General features: G+C 35.1%; 4 protein-coding genes and 1 pseudogene across 5 annotated transcripts; 3 read left to right on the top strand and 2 right to left on the bottom strand.

Annotated features, from left to right (window-relative positions):
- Nucleotides 1-228: 228 nt before the first annotated feature.
- On the bottom strand, nucleotides 229-11,129 carry LOC103829554 (probable disease resistance protein At5g66900). The gene is made up of 5 exons (XM_018653366.2): nucleotides 4,673-11,129; nucleotides 4,172-4,578; nucleotides 1,726-2,093; nucleotides 1,407-1,624; nucleotides 229-1,302 (listed from the first exon to the last, which is right to left on the bottom strand). The coding sequence occupies exons 1-5, from the start codon at nucleotides 4,983-4,985 to the stop codon at nucleotides 467-469; spliced, it is 2,142 nt and encodes a 713-aa protein (XP_018508882.1). The 5' UTR covers nucleotides 4,986-11,129; the 3' UTR covers nucleotides 229-466.
- A 246-nt stretch (nucleotides 11,130-11,375) lies between these two features.
- On the top strand, nucleotides 11,376-14,028 carry LOC103829552 (L-ascorbate oxidase homolog). Its single transcript, XM_009105221.3, has 4 exons — nucleotides 11,376-11,686; nucleotides 11,794-11,903; nucleotides 12,026-12,393; nucleotides 12,820-14,028. Exons 1-4 carry the CDS (start codon nucleotides 11,522-11,524, stop codon nucleotides 13,812-13,814), a joined length of 1,638 nt encoding a protein of 545 aa, XP_009103469.1. The 5' UTR covers nucleotides 11,376-11,521; the 3' UTR covers nucleotides 13,815-14,028.
- Nucleotides 14,029-14,272: 244 nt separating this feature from the next.
- LOC103829550 (autophagy-related protein 101) lies at nucleotides 14,273-16,426 on the top strand. 2 transcript variants are annotated; one of them, XM_009105217.3, is made up of 7 exons: nucleotides 14,273-14,793; nucleotides 14,877-14,913; nucleotides 15,059-15,144; nucleotides 15,285-15,380; nucleotides 15,566-15,719; nucleotides 15,838-15,994; nucleotides 16,189-16,426. In XM_009105217.3, exons 1-7 carry the CDS (start codon nucleotides 14,761-14,763, stop codon nucleotides 16,265-16,267), a joined length of 642 nt encoding a protein of 213 aa, XP_009103465.1. In that variant the 5' UTR covers nucleotides 14,273-14,760; the 3' UTR covers nucleotides 16,268-16,426. The 2 variants fall into 2 exon arrangements, with proteins under 2 accessions (XP_009103465.1, XP_033130128.1); XM_033274237.1 differs by having other exon boundaries at nucleotides 16,120-16,419.
- Nucleotides 16,427-16,455: 29 nt separating this feature from the next.
- On the bottom strand, nucleotides 16,456-18,691 carry LOC103829551 (dof zinc finger protein DOF5.8). Its single transcript, XM_009105219.3, has one exon. The coding sequence runs from the start codon at nucleotides 17,294-17,296 to the stop codon at nucleotides 16,634-16,636; it is 663 nt and encodes a 220-aa protein (XP_009103467.1). The 5' UTR covers nucleotides 17,297-18,691; the 3' UTR covers nucleotides 16,456-16,633.
- Nucleotides 18,692-19,486: 795 nt separating this feature from the next.
- LOC103850197 lies at nucleotides 19,487-22,060 on the top strand (annotated as a pseudogene).
- The last annotated feature ends 905 nt before the right edge of the window (nucleotides 22,061-22,965 follow it).

Raw genomic sequence — 22,965 nt, 5'->3', positions numbered from 1 at the left:
AATTCCAGCTGTGAGAAACCGTTGCCTAGACGATTTCATGACAGACAATCTTGATCTTGATGATGACATGGACGACTTTGATTCCGAGTCTGAAATTGACATTGACGGTAGCGGAGAGATAGTTTATGCTCTGTAATAAAAAGAGTTTTTTTTTAACATGCAATGTAAAATATCATATATCTACCATAAACATATTTTCCAATCTTCTTACCAACTTGCAAGACATCATACACGCAACACAAATTCACATTACAACACCTGAAACAAGTGGAGGTCATGCCCTGTTTTCTCTTCTGCCACTTTAGCAGTTGAAAATATTGAAACTACACTGTAGTGTCAAAGTAGATCTACGTTGATGAAAACTCAAAATCAAATATGAATAAAAACAGAAGCATTTGGATGATGAGACGAATAAAAACAACATTACAACACACGCAAAAGTTAGTGAAAATATTCTTTCAGTAACTTACAACAGTCGAAGCAAGTTCAGGTTGTGCTCTCTTTCCTCCACTTGAACTTTCAAATTTATCATTTTTTGCTCTAAACCTTTCCACAAGACCACCGCAGTTTCTTCATCGCATTTCACCTCCAGATTCTCTAGATTCTTCACTGAATCCGGCAGTTCACATTTCCAACACTTGTTCATGGAGATCTTCTTCAGCTTCTTCAGTCTCCCAATCTCTACAGGCAACTTTCTCAATCCTAAGCAATCAGAAATATCCAGAAACTGCAAGTTGCTGAGTCTAACAATAGTTTCAGGCAGCTCGGTGAGATTAATACAAGAAGACAACCTCAGCAATTCCAACTTACTCAAGTTGCCTATAGCTTCAGGAAGTGTAGAGAGTTTATGACAGTTTGTGATGCTAAGTGACTGCAATGAAACAGCTTCAGAGATCCAGTTAGGCAACTTCTCGAGATCATAACAATAGTCTATGTCAATCTCTTGTAAGCTCGATAGAGCTTTGGAGACGTCTATTTCATTTTTGTCATTAGAAACCTCACCAAAGCTACACATAACAAAAAACATCTTCTTCAGACTGACGAGCTGCAACTGGAGAATGTCCAGAAAAGTGATTGCAACTTTCTCCAGTCTGATCCTTTTCAGTTTCGGTAAGGAGCTGAGACACGACAAGTTGGTCAATGTGGCAGGACCAGGACCGTGATTTATGATAATCACAACCTTGAGTTTCTTCATTGTAGCAATGAAGCTAGGTAATGCATAGTTTGATGAAGAGATATTAAGAACTAAAGCCTCAACATTGGGGCAGTCCATCTCAAACCATGGAGATGAGAATTCATTATCTGTAACAAAAATAATTTGAAGACCAGCCATATAGTTAAGGATACTAATCATATATCTAGAAATATCAGTTTCCTGTATAGTGACCCCACAGAGAGTTAGTTACCTGTAAAGATAGACAGCAGAGAGGCATTAACAGCAACAGGGTGTATTAGATTCAAACACCAGTCTGGAAATCTATTATCTCTTATCTCCAGAGTCAGTCTTATCCTCTTCAGCTCCAGTATTGCTTCTGATTTGTTTTGATTGATAGCCAACTCCCTGAGGATATCATGTTGAGTGACTAAGAAGTCATTGTAGAAACCGTCTTCGTGCTCCTTTTTCCTATTTTAAAAGCGAATACATATATACATAGTAAGCTCCTCAGGTAAAAAGTTTTGAGAAGTTTCAGGTTGAGATAGAAACAGAAATATTAAAGAAGTTACCCGAGAGGAACAAGATCAAGAAGATTATGGGAGGCAAGGTCTTCAAGGTATTTCACAGATACGATGATTTTATCTTTCTCCGTCTTACCGTTACCACCATATAACTCGGCCCATATGTCTGTTATCATCCAGGCACGGATTACTTGGTCCTCAAGAAACAAACCCATGTCCAAGAAACACTGTTTGAGATTGGAGTCTAGAGCATCGAAACTAGGCTTCAGACGTTCTATCACTTCACGACTATTAAGAACCGAGCCTCCTCCAGACCATTCTATGACTTGGCCTTGCCATTGATTTAGAGATTGTTTTCTAAGCGAACCGCCTATTACTTTGATCAAGAGTGGGAATCCCGCGCATCGTTCCAATATCTGCAATCCCCACCACCACACGTCAAAAAAGAGAAGAAGAAAGTATCGTATCCTACAACTAGGCCTAGACAAAAGAAAATCCTGAAGCTAAAAGTAAACGAACCCGACCGAAACCATCAAATAAGTTTTTACATTTCAATATCCGAAATAATTGATTTAAATCGGAATCAACCCAAAAATCTAAAGGTATCTATATATATATATTATTAAAACTGAAGTACACTTTAGTAATGTTTGGAAACATGAATAGTACTATAACTGAAAATTGTTTGGAAACGAAGATAGCAGTACTACATTAATTGTATTTCCATATTTCACTCATATTAATTATATTGTCTTAACAATATTTCAAATCATTAATTATATTACCATAATAATAATAGTGTAGATTTTATTTAGTAGTTAATCAATATTAGTTTTGTATCAATTATAAAATCAAAAAAAGTAAAATAACTGAGTTTTGCATAAGGTTAAGCGTTTGTTTTAATTTGTTTTACTATAACATTTTTTTTTCAATCAGTGAAAAATTACGTAGCCAAAAACATAATTCAAAAACATGTTTAGTGAATAAAATCATAACTTAAATCAAAATAGTAGTATTAAAAAAAAGTAATGGGTTATGTTTTTTTAAAAAATTGAAAGTTATCTAGGCCACTTTTAAAATATACCAAAATGGGTCAATCTAATTCCCTAAAATTTTTTTTTCTAAACTAACCATAAAATAAAATTTAAACTTTATATACATATTTCAAATCAAAATAATAATTCAAATTTGATTTATATCAAAAATTGATTCAAAAATATACATATATTCAAAAATCAATTTTTACTAAACTATTTTTCAATAACCATTATAAAAAAATATTGTCAATATATATAAGAAAAATATAATACAAAGCCCAATTTGAAATACCAACTCAAATTATGGTTTTCATATTTCATATTAAGTTTTAAAAATATAATATATGTAATTATTTATATGATGGTATGTATAAAATACTATTAATTATATGATTACTTATATGATGGTACATATAAAATACGATTAATTATATGATGATAAAATACGATATATAATAATGACTAGGGATGGGCTTTTGGATACCCATACGGGTTTAGTTCTGATCGGTTTGTATTTTGGGTTTTCGGGGTCAAAGATTTCAGCCTTATTAGAATGTTTCTAAATTTTGGTTTGAGTTCGATTTGGATCTTTGCGGGTTTGGTTTGGGTTTGGATAACTAATTTAAATTATTTTTAAAGTCTTAAATCATTATATATTTTAAATTTCTCAAAATGTATAAATAAAATAATATATTACGTATAAATTTGAATAACATATGTCATAATACTTAAACTTAACATATCAATTGGCTTGATTTAAAATTTTGGATACGAAATCAATAATTATTTTAAGTATTTTTGGTGATTTGAGTATACTTTAACTATTTCAGATATTTACTTTTGACTATCTATATATATTTTCAAGTATTTAAATCAATTTAAAAGTATCATTTTTGATGTTTTATATACGTTAAATCTAAAAATAATTAATACATATAAGTATATAAATCTATTTTTAGATAAATTCGGATACCTAAATACTTCGGTTCGGATCAGATTCGGTTCTCTAAATAACAAAATTTTGAATAATTAGAATATTTAATCAATTTATGTTTGGGTTTGGTACTATATCTTTGGATCGGTATCGGTTATGTTCTTCGGATTCATTTTTCCAAATCCTAATAATTACATGAAAAACAAATATCAACATATTTTTCAAAATATACACCTGCGCGCCTGCGCGGGTCAAAATCTAGTCCGATATTAAAAAATATGAATTATATATACACATAACATAACCAAATATATATATTAAAAATATTTGAAAGTATTTGGAAAAAAAATATTTGAATCTACCGAACCAAAAATAGATCAAATAGTAAATATATCCTCTAGCATTCTAAGCGAACTATCCAGTATCCGAAATACTTAACCGAATCAATATCCGAAATGCCACATTATACCCACAACATTCACAAAATGTTAGATCACCAATGGAAAGGCTCAATAGAGAATACCTTCTGGAAAAGACGTTCATACTCGGCATCAGATGCGTGATCAGGACGCGATGCATATTGAATGAGAAGGGTCTTGGCATGTTCCTTTTTCAAAGGTTCCAATTTAAAAGTGTCACCGAAATCAAGCGAGTTAAACCGAGAAGTCAGCAAGATCTTGAGATTGGGTATGTCAGTGGGAAAATTCTCAAGAAAAGACGGCGCTCCAGCCGACCAAACATCATCCAACACCAACAATATCTGATCATTCCCATCAAGTTCCTCTAGCAGTGTTTTTAAGACATTAGCTGCTTGGGTATCGTTATCAAATGTGGGTGCTTGGTGACCGTTGTGCTCGAGTAAACGCTGTACTATCTTCCTAAAGTTAGGAGTACTTGACACAACGCTGTAGAAAATATGTTGGAACTTCCCTGCCAAATGGAAGCAAACACTAAAGATGATGAGAGAAACAACAAGTATATATATAATACAATTCCAGGTGTACAAATTTAAAAGGAGTTGTACTTTTGATATCTTGGTCGTGACAAAGGTGCCTAACTAGCGTGGTCTTGCCGCACCCGGCAGGAGCGGACACCACAAGTCTGACCACGGCAGCATCAAGTAGCTTCTTCTTGAGCATCATCAACGGCAAAGCAAATCCAACTGGAGCCGTTTTAAGCTCTGGAACGGAACAAAGCTGCCCAAAAGCGGGCGAGGGAGCACTCAATTGGTCGAGCTTCTTAAAGACGGTTTGGAAATTGTTGTTATTGGCCTCCATAGACTGCAACTGGTTCTTTGACTGAAGAAGCTGTATAACAATCTGACAATAATTAAGCATATCCTTATTGACTTGCTCGATTTCTCTTGTGGCCAAAGATCTCTTTCAAGAACGGGACGTCTTGACATTTACGAACCACAATCTTCGCTTTCTCTATCCTTTCCATCAGCCCCTTTAGTTCCCCAGCATCAAGGTTCTGCTGGTTTTGCTAATAATTGATCGTTTCGATTAACGGGACCAATTCCTCCATGGTCGATATGAGTTCCTTGGACAAGGGTTTGAAATTTTTGAACTTCTTTGCCTCTGCAATCAACTGTTTCAGACCCTCAGCGACCACAGCTCCCCCAATCATCTCGCTCATCCTTATTTTTTTTTCACTTCGAGAATAAGAAAGAACTTTCAGATTGTTGAGAAGTGATTCCTTGAGTAAAACCTGCAAATGAAAGAATAAAAGTCAACGAAAAGAAGAAGAAAAACAAGACAGCCAAAGAAGAAGCAAGGTGATAAGCGAAAGAAGAAGAAGAAGTTTTAAGTCAACACTAAAGGCCTGACTGGTTCAAACGCAGCGGTTGCGGTTGCGGTTGCGAGAATTTGTGGAAGCGGGCAGTTGCGGTTTTTAACGGTTTTAAGAGATTTGTATGACTGGTACTGCGGTTAAAAATTGGTGCGTTTGCAAGTGACTTATGACTGGTTAACTACCAAATACGGTAACAGTCAAATAATAAATTAACAATATTTACATTTAATATAATTATAAAAATATCAAAAATCATAAAATTATAATAAATATAAAATTTATATTTAGAAAGTTATAATTTTAATTTTTGAAAATTTATTGAAATTGTTTTTATTATAAAATTTTATAATATTAATTAAAATATAATAGATATATTTTAATATTTTTATAATTTCAATTTTAAAATTTTTATTAAATATTTTTACTTTTGTATATATATTGTTTTAAAGCTGAAGATGAACGTCGTTTGGAATGTTGGGTATTAAGTGGTTAAGGAGTTGTTAGTGTTGACCTAAGCTTGAGATAACTTAGAATATAAGGTATTCTAATGAGATTAGGATTAGTATAGATTGAGAGTTATCTTTAATATATGTTTTCTAATGAGATTAGGAACTTATAAGTGTTATATAAGCAGATGCTAATGTTGTGGCATAACTTATGAGTTTGAGTTTGAGAAAGTTATTAATAAAGTGAATGCTTTATATTGAGTTTTGTCATACATTCTTGGATAATAGTTCTTACTATTCAATAGTTAGAATAGTTAAGCTGTAGTGTGTAAGATTGGCCCTGAGAGGCTGAGACTAGCGATATGGATTAGGTGTAAGTGAGCAAGGAAGCATGATTAGAGCTAGTAAAAAATCTAACTATAAAAACAAAGCGTAATCGTTTGTAAGATGCATGCAAGAATGAATGAAAAAATCAGTTTGATAAAACAAAGTCTTGCATAAACAATTAACAGAGAAAAACAGAAAAAATAGTTAAGAGATTAAGAGAGAAACAAAACAGTGTGGGAGAGAAAGTGAAAGAAGTAAGAACAAACCTGAGCAAGAATCACAACACAGATGATGTTAAAACAAAGGGATTTCTTAATGTGGGGAGAACGATAGTAAGATACTTGAATTTAATGACGAGACCAAGAGATGTATAGCTTACTCGCAAAGCAATCTTGTAGTCGTTGACTTACTGCGAAATTACATGGAAACTGATATTGAGTCTTCGCCTGGTGTTTCTACGTAAACCCACCATAACGTCTGATATTAATATAATTGAATATTTGATTATATCAAGACAGTTAGCTTACTAGCAAAGTAATCTTGTAGCCGTTGACTTCCTGCAAAATTACATGGAAACTGTGAGTTTGCGTCTTGCCTTGGCGTTTCTACGTAAACCCACCATCCCGTCGTCCGATAATAGTATAATTGAATGATTGACTATATCACGAGGGTTTAGCTTACTCGCAAATCAATCTTTTGCAGTCGTTGACTCTGTGAAGTTAGATGGATCTAAATTCTAAAGCCTAATTACACGTTATCACTCATCTGAATTTTAATGAGAGAATAACATAAGCAAATCAAACCATCTCGACTACTCTATATAAAAAGGTTTATTTTAAAACTCTTTTTAAGTTTCTCATTTTTAGCTTCAACTTTGCCGCTCCGAGTAGTTTTACCTCCATGGAGGTCCCAAATGGCTTTTGTGGTCGTTTGTTTTGTTCTGCATGATAGCAACGTTGGGAATCGATAGCGATAAAGCTGTAGGAGAGGTTTTTGAGGATGGGATAGCAATAAACCTGTCGCTCGCGGCAACAAAGTTTGTTTCAGCTTAGTGATTTCGATGGGCTAGATAGTATAAGCGGCGTTTGCAGTGTAACCTAGTTTTGTTTTGTGGGTGACTTGTTCTCTTGATTCTCATTGTCGTCAATCCTACACGTCATCAACTCCATCATTCCAGTATCCACACGTGCCACGCGTGATGTTCTGTAACAGAACATTATAGAGATGTCAAATGGGCGGGTTTAGATGTGTACGAATAGACTTTATTTTTTGCTGGATATTTTTGGTTGAATTCCAAATAGAACCATTTCTAAATGAGACCATAACTAAGTAAGACCATGATTTGTTGGGCGATACATGGACGGCTCATACGTCCACTTAATGTAAACAACATAATTTCAGTTTTAAAGATTTAAAAATCCAAAGTTTTCAATTTTAAAGATGGCATATACTTAAACTTTATGTTTTAAACTTCATGTTTCAAAATTATAAAAAACATAAGATAAGTTCAAAAAATTCGTGATTTCGTCTAACTTGCGGAAACAGAAACAGCCGCCAGACTCGCCACCAGCTTCGTTATGAACACGAATCACCAATGTATCTAACACATAACCCATAACACAATATTAGTAGATGATATGAAACAGTAGCTAATAGTGAAAACCCATAACACAAATCACAAAATCAAACCTTAAGAGATGACAAAATCAGAAGTTGAAAGAACTGAAAGAGAATCGAAGAAGAACGAAGAAGAAGAATAGAACACGAAGAAGAAGAATCAAAGACGAGGATTCAAAGAGGAAGAATCGAAGACAAGGACACAAAGAGGAAGAATCAAACACGAAAAAAAATCGCAAGAGTAAGACGAGAAGAAAAAAAAGTGATTTGTGTTTTTCTTAATTTTTCAATCCTAGACATTTAAGTTTATTGGGCCGCACATTATCCAAATGGTTAAGTCTAATATTGTTCATGGATAAAATTGGATTCATCTATCTGAACAATTTTAATTATGGTTTAATCTGAATTTGTTCATTTTAGATCATATCGATTTGGAATTTGGATACAGACCACTCATTTATAATCCGTCCATTTGACATCTCTGTAGAGCATGTGTGCATCACAACGTATACCTTTCTTAGGTTTGGGCCAGAATTTAAAGAAACCCACTGAAAATACATGTTTACTTCTTTTTTTTGTCATTCGCAAAATGCCGAACCAAAAACGACATAGAAAATGGCTGATTTTAGTTTCAGAGCAGTAGAGAAACAAGATAAGAGACATAGCATGTGACACTCCATTATCATATGATATAATTCCACATGTCCGAATAGGGCGTAGACTCTGGGTAGAAGAAGCTTCTTCAATTCTTCTTCGCCAGCTTTCGTTCTCCCGGGAAGCGTTTATCTTCGCTTTCTCCGGTTTATTCCGGGTTCTTTCCCGGTTATGTCCGATCAAGGCCTATTTGTGTTTATCTGCTCAATTGACTCTCGAATCTCGCAGATCGTGTTCGATTGATGTCGATTGACTATCCTTGTAGCGGTTTTGATCTAATCTTTTGGTCTGAAAGGTTTCTCCTTTGGATCGGTTACGGTTTGATGAAGCTCGCCGTCGAAGAGTCTCGAGCGGTGAGGGAAGAAGAGTTGGGTTCGATGGCTCTGGAAGAGATCTCGGGATAGTCTCGATGATGCTCTCCGTCGTAAGAGTCCAGGCAAAAATATGGGTGAGATGGTTTCAGTCTCCGGCGTGTTCCGGCGAAACTACTGGTGGTTTCGTCTTCTCCGGCGACGTCTTCTCGGTATCGGACGCAGTGTAGTGACCAGATGACGCGTGTCTCTGGAAGGGGTGGGTCTCAACACGTGGCGTCCATGCGCGTTTCTGGACGCGTGGTGAAGGGTGGCGCCGTTCGTTTAATGGGTTGGGCTAGTCTCGTGGGTTCCTTACTCTGGCCCTTTTGTGTTTGGACTTCTTTGTTTTTGTAAATTTGGGCTTTTACTTTGGGCTTTTGCCTTTAATAAAATCAAATCTAGAGAAAAAAAAAATGTCACTTGATTTATCTAAAAGTTAAGAGAATCAAAATGAATAGTGATTGTTGTTTTTAATTAAAACAATAGTCTCCCACATGCTTCCAATTTTTTCCTAAACACGATAGCTTTTACTGTCTTCTTTGCTTAGCTCGTTTTTCTGGTATACGTATTTTTCATCTAGGAGACGATTAAATTTCACTACTGTTACACTATAGTTTTCGTATATACATAAATGGACGTAACTACCTTATTTAACTATACGTTAAACAATGGAGTTGCGTTTTCTGATCTGCATGCATGGAGTTCATGCAGTTTTTCATATGATCCGTCAGTTTATAATTGAACATTTAACATGTTTTCACATGTATCTAATGTATACTTCCTCCAGAGGGGCGGCCTTGGAGAGAAGTGGGAAAAGCGGGTGTTTCCGGCTGCTCATTTGATATTAACTTTAGCGGTCACAATTTTGCATAAATTATTCAGTAGCTCTATTGGTAAACAATAAGATTTCAGATAGGAGAGGTTTTGGATTCGATATACTTCAATGATATCAATAAAAATAGGCCACTTTTTTTGTATATGATTCCAGTCTAATATATACACAGACCGACTCTGACTTCATCTGTTTTTTATATGTAGATAGTTTTAGGTGAATGTACAAATATTTAAAAAAATTTAATTTTTTAAAAAATAGTATTTAATATATAAATTATATGTAGTTAAACCAATCATAAATAAATATATTATATGATTCGTCATATTATATCTAATAAAAATAAAAATTACTTGAATTATAAAAATTATTTATATTTTGAAACAAACAAATTTTTCTTAAACTATTTATAATAAAAAAAATAGTGGGAGTACTATTTTATATTCTTATAATAATATAGAATAGTAGTAAAATTAAGGGCAAATCTTCAAAATAGCACATTTCTAAGTTTATATCACAAAAATAGCACTCAAAAACTAAAATGACCAAAATAGCATTTTATCTTTTGAAAAATTTAAATTTTTTTATTTTTCAAAATTTGAAATCTTATCTCCAAAACCTCACTTCTCAACTCTAAACCCTAAAACCTAAACTCTAAACCCTAAACCCTAAATTCTAAACCCTAAATTCCACCCCTTGAGTGTTATTTTTGTGATTTTTGGCCTTGAGTGCTAGTTTGGAAAAAAAACTTGATTTAGTGCTATTTTGGTCTTTTTCTCTAAAATTAAAATAATAAAAAGTTTTTAAAATACAAAAAGGTCAGTCGGTGGACGGTGGACCATAATTCCCAGACGCGGGTTTTAAAAAAACTCGAAATGCATGCAAAATTAATAAAAGTATCTTTAATCAAATTTGCAGGAAATCAGCAAAAGTGGCACAGTATTCAACAAGGCAGATGACCATAACTATGATAATAAATAGACAGATACTCTTTTTTCAAAAAATTTCACTATCACAATTTAGAAACTAGAACGTTCGTTGCCGAGAAAAGAAAAGCTACGCTAGCTTGGCTTGGCCGTGCGTGAACATGAAGGAACTACAAAAATGCGAATCTAATCAGCGGTGGACATGATAATCTTTTCGCAAAGCCTCTCTTGTCTTTTACTCATTTTAATTCAATCTCTTTATTCGTTTTATCATTTAATTACATTTGCCTTTTCTATGGCAATCGTTATCGGAATTGTCGAATAATGAAAGCTAAGCTTTGGCTGGAAGCAATTATCATTAACTCAAAAACGCGTTAAGCCATTCAATTCACTGCATTATCCACTCTCTTTTTTGTTTTCTCATTAACAACTTTATTGTAACTTTCGGATAAAAACACTGTGCTGTAGTTTTAATTTCCTCAGTAATCTAACCAATAAACCAACCCAACCTAACTCAAAAGTGAATGATACTATGAGTAAAGTATAAGATCTATTTTGCCGACAAGCATTGAAGCATGTAAAAGTTACTATTAGTACACAATATATGTTCCCGCCTAACATTTAAAGGTGTAAAAGTTGTTGAAATTCATTTCCGAAATGTTGGTGGATTTAATTTCTTTTGACCAAAACGAAAAAATAAAATAAAAGCAAGAAACTCATTCGAGATCTTCACTGTCATTTGATTGGAACCACCTTTGTTACCTTTTCCTCTCACTTATTTATGTCACCCTCAACTTTCGTTATCTAAAGATCAAAGAAGTCCATTCATTTTTCACACCCATTTCAGGAGACGAGCTTTTTCCAGCTGTCTTCAGTCTCTCTCTCTCTCTCTCTCTCTTGTCTGTATCATTCTTTTAGGAAGCCATGAAAATGGCATTCAGAACAAGATTATCTTTGCTTCGTCTTCTTCTTCTTGTAGCTTTAGCTTTGCTGAGCATTTTGGTGTCAGTGAAAGGAGAAAGCCCTTACAAGTTCTATACTTGGACTGTGACTTATGGCGTTATTTCCCCTCTTGGTGTTCCTCAACAGGTACGAAGTACACATCAAGAGATTCTATCACTGACAATCTATTTTTTTAATGGTCAGTACCCTATTTAAAACTCTTTATTGATGTTCTGTTTGTTTGTTTGGTTAAGGTTATTCTGATCAATGGTCAGTTCCCTGGTCCGAAGCTTGAAGTTGTTACTAATGATAACATCATCCTTAACCTCATCAACAAACTTGACCAACCATTCCTCTTGACCTGGTAATTTTATACTATTTCTGTTTATATTAAGCCCAAAAATTTAAACTTTACCATGTTCACATAGAATGAATCCTTCTCTGATTGTGAAGTATCTGGTATTTGTTTTCAATGCTTGTTGTTAGGAATGGAATAAAGCAGAGGAAGAACTCATGGCAAGACGGTGTTTTAGGAACAAACTGTCCAATCCCACCAAACTCAAACTTCACTTACAAGTTCCAAACCAAAGATCAGATCGGAACTTACAACTACTTTCCTTCCACCGCTTTTCACAAAGCCGCCGGTGGATTCGGAGCTATCAATATCTATGCAAGGCCTAGAATACCTATTCCTTACCCTCTCCCAGTCGCAGACTTCACTTTGCTCATTGGTGATTGGTTCAAAACCAACCACAAAACGCTCCAACAGCGTCTGGATTCTGGTGGGGTTCTCCCATCTCCAGACGGAATGCTCATAAACGGACAAACCCAAACTACATTTACAGGCGACCAAGGTGAGCTTTGGATCCCTCAGCTTTCCGTAGCTGACTAAAACCATGGCAATTACTTTTTAAATTGTCTAAACAATTACAAATAATATTGCAATAACAAATAATATATAATTTAGTATTCATAAATTGATATATTATAATATAGAATTTTATGAAAATAAAATAATATATATTTTATTTGATAAAAAATTATTTTATAATTTATAAATAATGACATTTAATATAAATATTATATATTTAATATATTGTTATAATTTATAAAAGTCTAAACTAGTATTATATATTTACTTATTGTTGTAGTTTTTTTTGAAACACTTTTTTTTTTTTTGAAACACCCTTATTGTTGTAGTTTATAACTAATAATTTACATAGATTATCTCTTTGAGTGAGTTTTGGTGTTTTACTTATTGTTTGTGTTTAATCTTTCAGGGAAGACTTACATGTTGAGAATCTCTAATGTTGGATCATCAAGCACTTTCAATTTCAGAATCCAAGGACATGCAATGCAAGTAGTCGAAGTTGAAGGCTCTCACGTCTTGCAAAACGTTTACGAGTCTCTTGATGTTCACGTTGGCCAGTCTTTATCAGTTCTTGTTACCTTAAACCAACCTTCTAAAAACTATTACATAGTTGCAAGCACCCGTTACACAACCTCCAAGCTTTCCGTTACTGGTCTGCTGCGCTATTCCAACTCCGGCGTCCCAGCTTCCGGTGACATGCCCCCTCCTCCTCCTGAAGATCTTGATTGGTCCTTAAACCAAGCCAGATCGTTCAGGTGGAACTTAACGGCTAACGCAGCTAGACCGAACCCTCAAGGATCATTTCACTATGGAACAATCACTCCAACCAAATCGTTTGTTTTCTCAAACTCAGCTCCTTTGTTCAACGGGAAGCAACGCTATGCAGTGAATGGAGTCTCTTATGTTAACTCGGATACGCCTCTAAAACTCGCTGACCACTTCAACATCCCCGGAGTTTTCAGCACAAATGCTATTCAGAGCGTTCCCTCTAGCTCTCCTGTAACTGTTGCTACATCAGTTGTTCAAGCATCACTTCATGATTTTCTCGAAGTTGTGTTTCAGAACAATGAGGAATCAATGCAGTCTTGGCACCTTGACGGTTATGACTTCTGGGTCGTTGGGTTTGGTTCTGGACAATGGACACCTGAGCAGAGACCTCTTTACAATCTTGTTGACGCTCTTACCAGACACACAACTCAGGTGTACCCGAAGTCTTGGACAGCAATCTTGGTGTCGTTGGACAATCAAGGGATGTGGAATATGAGATCAGCGATATGGGAACGACAGTATTTGGGACAACAGTTTTATCTAAAAGTGTGGGATCCAGTGCAGAGTCTGGCTAATGAATACAATCCTCCTGATAATCTTCTTCTCTGTGGCAAAGCTATTGGAAGACGAGTTTAGAAAAATGTCTTTATAGTGTTCATCTGGTCTTTTGTTTTACTTTAAGTTCATTTTTTTGAGGGGTTTTCGATTCAGTTTGGTTGAGGTTTTGTTCTTATTTGTCATGAGAGTATGGCTTGTGTGACACATGGAAGAGATGAAAAGTTAAATGTTTTCAGATTGAAAGTATTCTTTAGTACAAGCTGTTCTTACTAATCAACATATCTTTATTTTACTGTAACTTTTCTATAGAGATGTTAAAATTTCTAAAATTCTTACAGATGACAAATTTTCTATTATAAATATGTTAAAGATCATAAGATGAAACATGATTGTTTAGATGAGAGTATGGTTCTAAAAATCTGTCTATGCGGTAAACAATTTTAAAAAATAAATATATTATTTAAATTGATTTAAATTATTCTAAATCGATTAAAATTAATTTAAATCGATCTAAATTAATCTAAATTTGTAAAACTTAGTGTGATTTCATAAATTTGTCTATTTTTGTTTTCTATATTTAGTTTTGGTAATTCACAAAAATAATTTTATAGTTAAATTTAGAATTAAAATATAAAATATAAATATAAAAAATATATACAGTAAATTCATAATTTAGACCTCTGTTTAGATCCTGATTATTTTGTCTAGTCGATAATCTTATATAAATCGTCTAAGTTGCCGCATAAACATTTTCTGAACAAGGGTAGATGTGGTGAGATTCATTTATGAGATTGATTCTAACTTGTTTTCTAATGAAAGAGACGTTGACAGACAATGGGCCGGATTAAGCCCAATAGGAGAGATCTATACCCAGAAGAATATTGTAGTAACACAGACAAGGCTTTGAAGTTTGAACTAAACTGTTTTCTTGTGGAGGTGGTTTTGCCCAAGTCAGAAGGTAGCAGTTGCTTCCATCGGAAAATCAACTACGGCTTCTTCCTTGTCGAAATCTATTGGGTGAATTATGAATTGCGAAGTTTGTCAGCTGAAGGAACTGGTAAAATCGAGTCGTCGTGTTTCTGCTTCTGGATTTGTATCTGTTTTTGATGCTCTTTTTTTTTTTTTTTTGTTCCCTCGCAGGAAGTGGAATCCTTCGAGATACGCGAGGTTCTACGCTGTAAGTTTCTTGCAGCCTTCTCTTGTGTTTGGTAGGAAGTAGGTTTGCTTCATTTGCGACCGTAGACTTTGTCTTTGTCAATTCTATGTTCTTCCTCTTCATGCAACTCTTTGATTATGACAAGGGTTCAATATATTGATGGCAGGCATTTTACATACTATTGTCTTTCACCGTGCACTCGGTCTTATCCGCCCTAAAGATATTGATTTGGAGCTCTTTGAGATCACTTATGTAAGTATTCAATATCTTTTGTTCTCCTTCATGGCTTTGTTATACTTAATTAAGAGAAGTTACGAGTTTACCTTATGTAACTATGCTTTGATTTTGATATTTTTTGGGGTTTTTTTTTCCTTTTCCCCCGTGTGTCACAGGTACAATGTGGTGAAATAGAGGTGGAAAAGAAGATTGATGAGACGATAGAGCACTTCATAAGCTGGATTGATAAACACCCCAACAAGAGAAGTCCGGTATTTTCTTTTCTCCATCTCCATTTTCATTCACCACTCTTAGACTTCCATCCTAGTACTTTTGTTTCATACCTGCTCACCCAAGGATTCAACGTTTTGGTAGCAAATAGGCTAGTGTTCTTTATGTATTGCTCTAATCTTTTCTCATTAATCTCTTCCTTTATTTTTCTTTTGTCATGGCCAAGATATGTGTATCCTTTTATGAAGTCAAAAGCAAACAACCGTCTTGGTTCAATAACAAACAACGTTCCTATTGGGAACAATGGTACGTCAATCTCAATGTTCTTCACCAGACTAAATCCCCTTCCCACCACTCCAAACTAGTTATGGACACTGGAGGTAAGATTATTTTTATGAATTTTCTCCTTTCATATCCTAAAAAATCATTACACTTTTATTTTCTTAGAATAGTTGGGTTTAGTAGATTGAGATGTTCTGTTTAATCCAACGACTGTAGAGGCGAATGAGGAAAGAAGTTCCCGCAGGACACTGCTTGAGCAATCCCTTCAAGAAGTCTTGTTTCAAATCATAAAATTCGTGAATGAGAAAAAGGACCACGTTCCTCCAATCAACGACGGTGTAATCTACTGCCCTTTTGAGATCACTATGCCAAGGTACATTAATCTCTACTTATTCACACACCAAACTGTTTTTTTTTTTAAGTTAATTTTTTTTTTACTTACGGCTTATCATGTACAAGAAAATGGACACTTAATTACTTAAAGACTGTGTTTATTAGGTGCAACGATCCTTAAGGACATAGATGAGTTGAAGTCTTGATTCAAATCCAACTTTCTTTTTGTTTCAGCTCATCAGACTCAACCTTTGGGATGGATATTTTCAAGAGGATGCTCCACAGTGGTGGCCATCCATCGATGCTCAGTTGATTCAACATCATCCCCTCAAAAACTTAATTAGTACATATACGGATACACTTGATGTTACTTGGTCCAATCATCCTCTGTATATAAACATTACGACTATTATACACATGCCTCTGAAGTTGTTGATAGATAATGTTGTGGAAGTGATATAAACACAGACAATGCATTTCTTTAAAAAAAAAGTAGACTGCTGTTTTCCAAAGTTGGGATTAACATTAGAGTTTGTAGTTTCGTTCACAACTAACTAAGTAACCAGATAACACTACTTTTAAGATAACTAAATAGAAAGCTAAAAGAGTAGAAACTAAAAGAGACATTGAAACCAGGAACAAGAAGCAGGTATATAGATAATATGGTCTCTCACGCTTATTAGTAGTCTCCAGACACGAACCCCACTTTGCTCTCTGGTCCTTCGAACTGCCACGTCGCCGGTATTGGACCCACGTGGCTTGTAACAGCTGACGTAGCATCAGTAGCGCTACTCGAAAACGGCCAGACCGTTATCCCTTGTCCAAACCTGACGTTGTCGAAATACGACCCGTGACCAAGCCCAAGTCCAAACCCTTCCAGCCCATTAAACCCGCCACCAGGCCCATTTCTGCTTGCGGCGGCGTTGTAGCTGAGCAGAGAGGTGAAACCTCCGTAGGCCGACGACGCGCTTCCCTTCGCCGCCGTAACATCACCGTTGTTAGATGACGGAGGAGGGAAGAGAACAGGCGTCGCTTGTAAGGGGAACTCCCGGCTTCCGACGGCGGCGGAAACAGCGACGGAGGAGCAAGTTCGAGAGCGTTTGGAGCTTTTACGGGAAACGCCGCCGACGGGAATGTCACGGAGAGTACCACCGTGAGTCCAGTAACGACGACAAGCTTTGCAGAAATGGCGAGGCTGGGAGAAGTTGTAGTTGTTGTAGTAACAGAACTTGGTGTTGGTTGATTCACAGCGAGGACAAGGAAGCTGGTCTTGCTGATCCGCCGCAGCTCCTCCGTGAGGTATCTTAGTTAATCGACGCGACTCGTTGACATCAGAAGGCATGTTGAAGAAGATAGAGGGAAAACGAAAGTTTGAAAAAGAAAAAAAAAACAATTTGTAAGCTAGCTTTGGAGGTGTGTGTTTAAAAGGTTGGAACTTTCTGAGAGAGTGAGGTTCCTTTTATGGACAAGGGAGAGATGGAAGGTGGGGAGGGAGGAGAAGAGAGTGTGAAGCTTTGTGACAGAGTTGTGTTGGGTTTATTGTGAACATAGAGAGAGAAAGAGAAGCTCTGTTCTTTTCTCCTCTCTCTCTCTCTCTCTCTCTTTATTCTCATGATACGTAGGTGGTGGCTCTTCTTTCAAGATTTTCTATTTTGAAAAAAATTAGCATATGTATAAGAAAACTCTATGTATAAACCACAGACAATTCTCTCTAATCTCTCTATCCATTACTTTGTCACATGGGTCGCACGTATAACCAAATTCGAAATAAGACAGCTTACCAGGCATAAGTGCTGATTGAGTGCCTTAATATATATGTAGTTATACATGCATGTAGGAGAACATTTTAAAACTGGATTTTTTTTTGTCGGCAACTGGATTTTATCATAAAATTCAAGGTAAATTAAATTAGCACAAGATTATTATTATGAAACTAACTTGGTCATCAGTTTTACTTGTTATTATGAAGACACAATAATTGTATGAATACTGACTGAACATGCTCTTGCGCGGGACAGGACAAATGGTGGATGTTTAGGGTAAAGCGAGAGAATCTGATGACAGCTGTTCTGTCCCAAACGCAAGAAGAGGGTTACAATTGTAAATAGGATGCTACTAAAACGGTCAAAAGAGACAGAAAGAGATTCGTTTTTGTGAAGAGACAGAATCAAGCCAAGCTTGTCGGATAAAGATAATGGATACGGAGAATAGGAATGGATAAGAAGCAGAAGCATGCAAATCTTCACCCCAAAACACACAACAAACATTTTTGAGAGAGAGAGACATGTGAGAAGTGTGTGTGTGTGAAGACGTGTCTACTGGTTCAGAGCCGTCCTTTCTCTGTGTGCCCACCGGGCTACACTGGTCAAGCCCTGACACACTCTCTTTATCCGATTCCTTTGGTCATTTTCCTAGTCTGAGTCCTCTCTCTCCTTTGAAGAGCATCGAGAGGCTACGTTTATATTTCGGTCCGTATGTATAATGGACCTTTTCTTTTAGATGTATGTATGACTGGGTTGGCCATGGGCCTTGATATTATTTGGGATTTTGTAATCATATGTTAATGGGCCATCGGTTGTTTGCAACTCACCAGAGAAAAATGCATTGTCGGGCTTATGATTCTCTCTTCTTCTTTCTTTCCAGCTATTTTAATCATTGGTTTAATTTATTTTGTATCTATCACAAGTTCACAACCTTATGTTTGTTTTTAATATACCAACTAGATACTGACCCGCCATTTCAAATGATGGGTATTTTACCTATTAAAATGTCATTTTTCAATTTTAATATTATTTCTAATTAGATGAGGATGTGTTTCAATAGTCTATTTTCTAATATGGTTTTATTTTTATAAATTGTAATTCTAATTAGTGAAAGTATGTGTTTGAATAGTTTATTATCAAATATGGTTTTATTTTTATAAATTGTATTGTAATTTATTTGTTATTAGTAAAATTGTGTTTACACATATTAGACTTCAAATCCGTTGTTTGTTTAATTCTTAAATATATCACATATATTAATTTGTTTAGTTCTTAAATGTATAATCTCAACTTTAAAAATAAAACAGGCTTTTTATAATTTTAAGTATAGATATTTTACACAAATTGGCATAATAGATTAATATATTTGTTTATCTCTTAAATGTATAATCCCTGTATCTATCTATATATATAAAGGAGAGTTTTCTCTCACCTTAGCCCTCCACATCAGCAGGAAGATAGGGGCTTTTGATGCCACGTGGCAACTCAAAAACAAGCTTTTTTGTTCTTCTATCTGGGCTTCTAACGTATTTTTCCTCCGGGCTCAGTATCCTGTTTGATTGAGAAAACGAAACTCAATACCCTTTCCTCGATGAAGCCATCTGCGATTAACTTTTTGTAACGCCTTAGCATTAAATCGAGCGCAGCCTCTTCATACGTAATCAAGGAAGGTATTCTACAGATTTGCATAGTTACAGCGATGAATTATCAACGGAGATAGTCGCTGATACCGCTACCGGAGAAGAGATCAACGCTCCGACGAGAGATCGATGGTTGAGAAGAAGACGATAAGCAGGAGTCTGTTTGAGTTCAAGAGGGTACCTTTGTACGGTGTGGAAGACGACCGGAGATGGAAGATGATGTCTCCACGATACCCAGTTTCCTTCAATCTCCAACGAATTCATTGAAAGATGATCGTTTCAGTCCGCAATCAACCGCTCATTTCTTCGTACCGGCCACGGCGGTTCTCAGGTAAAAAAAAAGTAATTGATCACCTAATTTGATCCGATCATTGCAAAATCTCATAGTTTTGATTGAAAACTTTAGGTTGTGTTGTGTAGGTAGCTAACTATTGCAGAGAAAGAAAAGGCTAGAAATAAGTACATTACCATAAAATTGTGGACTTTGGGGTCTATACGTATACAGATCAGAAACTAATACATGGAGTTTACCAGTACATATATTTCAGAGAAGCTAGCCGGTCAAGTTAAGAAGCATTGGCGACAACGAAAGCAACAATCACGAGTTCACCAAGGCAAGTAATAGATACTTCTTCCACACCATTTGAGATGAGAGAAAGACTGCATCTAACTGAGGCGAGTTAGTTATTTTCGGTATTTTTTGTTGATTATTTTTGTTGTGTGACTAAATTTATAACGCAGAGTCTGCTCTTCCATCATGAGCTAAAAAGCAAACGAATCAAGAAGATTAAGTCTAAGACTTATCATCGCCTCAAAAACAAAGACCTGAAGAACTCTTCACTGGGAGCATTAATAGACCCGGAAATGGCTAAAGAGGAGGCTATGAGACAAGAGGCTAAACGAGTAGAGGTGAGTCTGAAACTTCCTCTTCACTTCACATTATTTTCATCAAGACATTAGCTTAAAGGTAAAATGTTGTCTTATTTATGCTTGTGCAGGAACGTGTGACGTTAAAGCACAAAAACACAGGAAAATGGGCGAAGCGCATGCTAAGCCGTGGACTGAATGTGAAATACGATGGAACTAAGGCAGCTATAGCCAAACAGCTTCAAATGAATGCTAACTTATCCAGAAAGATGAACTCCATGAGAGATGGAAGTAGCAGTGATGTGAGGGACGATGAGGAAGAGTTGAGAGATAGTTCAGATGAGGACACTCCTTCTAGATTGATAGCAAAAGCGAAGGAGAAGACGTTGAAAGCTTTGGAAGATGATGAACTGCCCAATGTTGTTCTTATGTCATTACCTTTCATGGTAATATTTGCCTTTTGATTTCTCATAACGATTTTGGTTTTCTTCATTTTATGTTTCTTTTTGTCTTATATTTTTTTTGTTTGGGTTAGGCCCGTGCTATAAAAAAAGAAAAACGAGGAAGCTAATGAAGAAGCTAAACGTGCACGTAAGGAGTATATGAAGAGTGGGAAAATTCTGATGGAGAAAACTCTAAAAAAGCCGTTAATGTTAGTGGTAGAAGAGTGTTTGGTGCAACCGCTAAAGTGGAAGCTCCAAAAGAGTCTAGAAAGGATTCAGATAATTTTTATAGAAGATAATAAAATAGTGACAATGATATGGCTGGCATATAGAAGATAATAAAATAGAGCCTGTAAGAGAATATGCCTCACCTGCTAGAAACACCATTACAGAAACTGAGGTATCTTATTTTTTCATAATGGGTCTTTCTTCTCTTCCTCTGAAATCTTTGTGACAAAAATTTATTATTTTACTGTGATTTGTCTACAGAAGTTTGATGATGATGTTGCTGGAAATCCAGCACATAAGACAACATTCGATGTTGCCATGTTTGCATCAGGCTCCTGGAAGAAGGTTTACTTTTGAGTTTTTTACATCTAGACTTTGTCTTTTTATTTTTTTGTTCAACTCCTTTTGGGGTATGTTATGCAGATGACAGGCTCCAAAAACACAGAATCCAAAAAGGCATCAAAGAAGACGCGTGCACCCACCCCACAGGCTCAAGATAAAAAGGTTTTTCTTTCTGCAAGTCTCAGTTGAACTATACTGTTTTTTCATCATCTTCTCTTTCCAACCAGTAGTAGCTTTTGGCTGTTTTAGTTCCTTACCTTTGTGTACTTCTGTATAAAATCTTGAAAAGTGATCGAGAGATGAAGAAAGTGAGGAGTCAGAGAGTGAAGCAGAGCAAATGGTGGACAGATTTTTGACATCTGCCGCAAAGGAAACCTTTGTGGTTCCTTCTCAAGCAGAGCTTATAAACCGTCTTTTGTTGGTGATGATGTGTTGGATGAATTTGAGAAGGATAAGGATGAGGTTCTAAATCAGGAAGTGCCTATCTACACATAATTTATGATCTGCAGTCAAGAAGAGCAACTCAATTTGCGCTAAGATGTGTAGTAATATAATTTTAAAGCACTATTTTGGTTTGATTTTATTTTAATTGAGTATTTATTAGTATGCCGAATGTCCTTTCGATGTTTGTGTTGGCAAGGAACAAAGTTGTTACATGAATAATGTTAAAGGTTTATCAAAAAAAAATTATAGACAAAATTTAGAAGAAGAGAAGAGAAGAGAAGAGAGATTTATTCGCGATTTTGTTTTTGCAGATTTCATCAAAGTAAGAGCAACAATAGTAATCAAAAAAATAAGCAAAAAAAAAACAACAGTAAAAAAAAAGAAATTTGCAGAACTTTGTTTTCGTCACTAAACTCAAGCTTTAAAAAATTAGAAAGAAAAAAATTATGGACCTCCAGAAATCATTGAAAAATCATTTTAATAAGTTTCAAAACAGAATCTTTGCAGTTTTGATGTGCATAATTGTTTGCTTGATGACATATTATTTGATTGTTTTGGGATGAAATATAAAGTTAATATGTTATTTTGTTCCATTTAGTTATGTATATATGCTTTTCGATGTTATTGTTAATACTATGTGAAAACTGAGAATGAGATGTTTGATTAGAGAGGAATTATATATGATTTCATTCAATACAGCCAACACTAAAAAGTTTAAAAAGTTTAAAAAGTTTAGTTACTTCTTTTAGTTTTATTCTTTGAAGAGAAAAACAATTTGCAGAAAAATCATTTATATGCAGTTTGGTTCATCTTGATTTCCAGATTACATTTAAATTATTTGATATGGGAAGGTACGAAACTCAAGTAAAATTATGTTAGAAATTGAATACTTTATTAATTTATAACACTATAAATTGATAAAAATATTTTCAAATACCCTGAGCGAAATTTCCAACCAAAATATTTTTATAATTGTTAAACTATAATCTAATCTCTCCTTGATACATTTACATAAGTTAGTTATTTATGTTATTACACAAAGAGTTGTAACTCTTCAAGTTGTGTCCTTTAGTATAAAGAGTTGTGTCTCTTATACTTGTATTGATTCGATCTCTATATAAAGATCAATCATCTGTTGTAAACACATAACCGAATCTCAATAATACAAAAGTATTTTCAGAAAAGTTTATAAGTCTGAAACGTCTATCTTATTCTTTCTCTCGAACTCGTGTGTAACACACTGTGATCATTGTGTAACACAAGCGGTTGGTAAAAGATTAACAT

Source organism: Brassica rapa, chromosome A07 (assembly GCF_000309985.2).
Source record: "Brassica rapa cultivar Chiifu-401-42 chromosome A07, CAAS_Brap_v3.01, whole genome shotgun sequence".
NCBI lineage: Eukaryota > Viridiplantae > Streptophyta > Magnoliopsida > Brassicales > Brassicaceae > Brassica > Brassica rapa.
Note: the sequence above shows the minus strand (reverse complement) of the source record. Positions and strands in the feature narration are given on the sequence as shown.

Bases quoted from the DNA above. Each gene is read 5' to 3' on its own strand.
- LOC103829554 (XM_018653366.2), bottom strand. From the start codon at position 4,985: ATGCTTAATTATTGTCAGATTGTTATACAGCTTCTTCAGTCAAAGAAC. The intron at 4,579-4,672 runs GTACAACTCCTT...TCCATTTGGCAG, and splicing joins TCACGACCAAGATATCAAAA to GGAAGTTCCAACATATTTTC. The intron at 2,094-4,171 runs GTATTCTCTATT...TGGGGATTGCAG, and splicing joins ATGAACGTCTTTTCCAGAAG to ATATTGGAACGATGCGCGGG.
- LOC103829552 (XM_009105221.3), top strand. From the start codon at position 11,522: ATGAAAATGGCATTCAGAACAAGATTATCTTTGCTTCGTCTTCTTCTT. The intron at 11,904-12,025 runs GTAATTTTATAC...GCTTGTTGTTAG, and splicing joins CAACCATTCCTCTTGACCTG to GAATGGAATAAAGCAGAGGA. The intron at 12,394-12,819 runs GTGAGCTTTGGA...TTAATCTTTCAG, and splicing joins TACATTTACAGGCGACCAAG to GGAAGACTTACATGTTGAGA.
- LOC103829550 (XM_009105217.3), top strand. From the start codon at position 14,761: ATGAATTGCGAAGTTTGTCAGCTGAAGGAACTG. The intron at 14,794-14,876 runs GTAAAATCGAGT...GTTCCCTCGCAG, and splicing joins TTTGTCAGCTGAAGGAACTG to GAAGTGGAATCCTTCGAGAT. The intron at 14,914-15,058 runs GTAAGTTTCTTG...TATTGATGGCAG, and splicing joins GATACGCGAGGTTCTACGCT to GCATTTTACATACTATTGTC.
- LOC103829551 (XM_009105219.3), bottom strand. From the start codon at position 17,296: ATGCCTTCTGATGTCAACGAGTCGCGTCGATTAACTAAGATACCTCAC.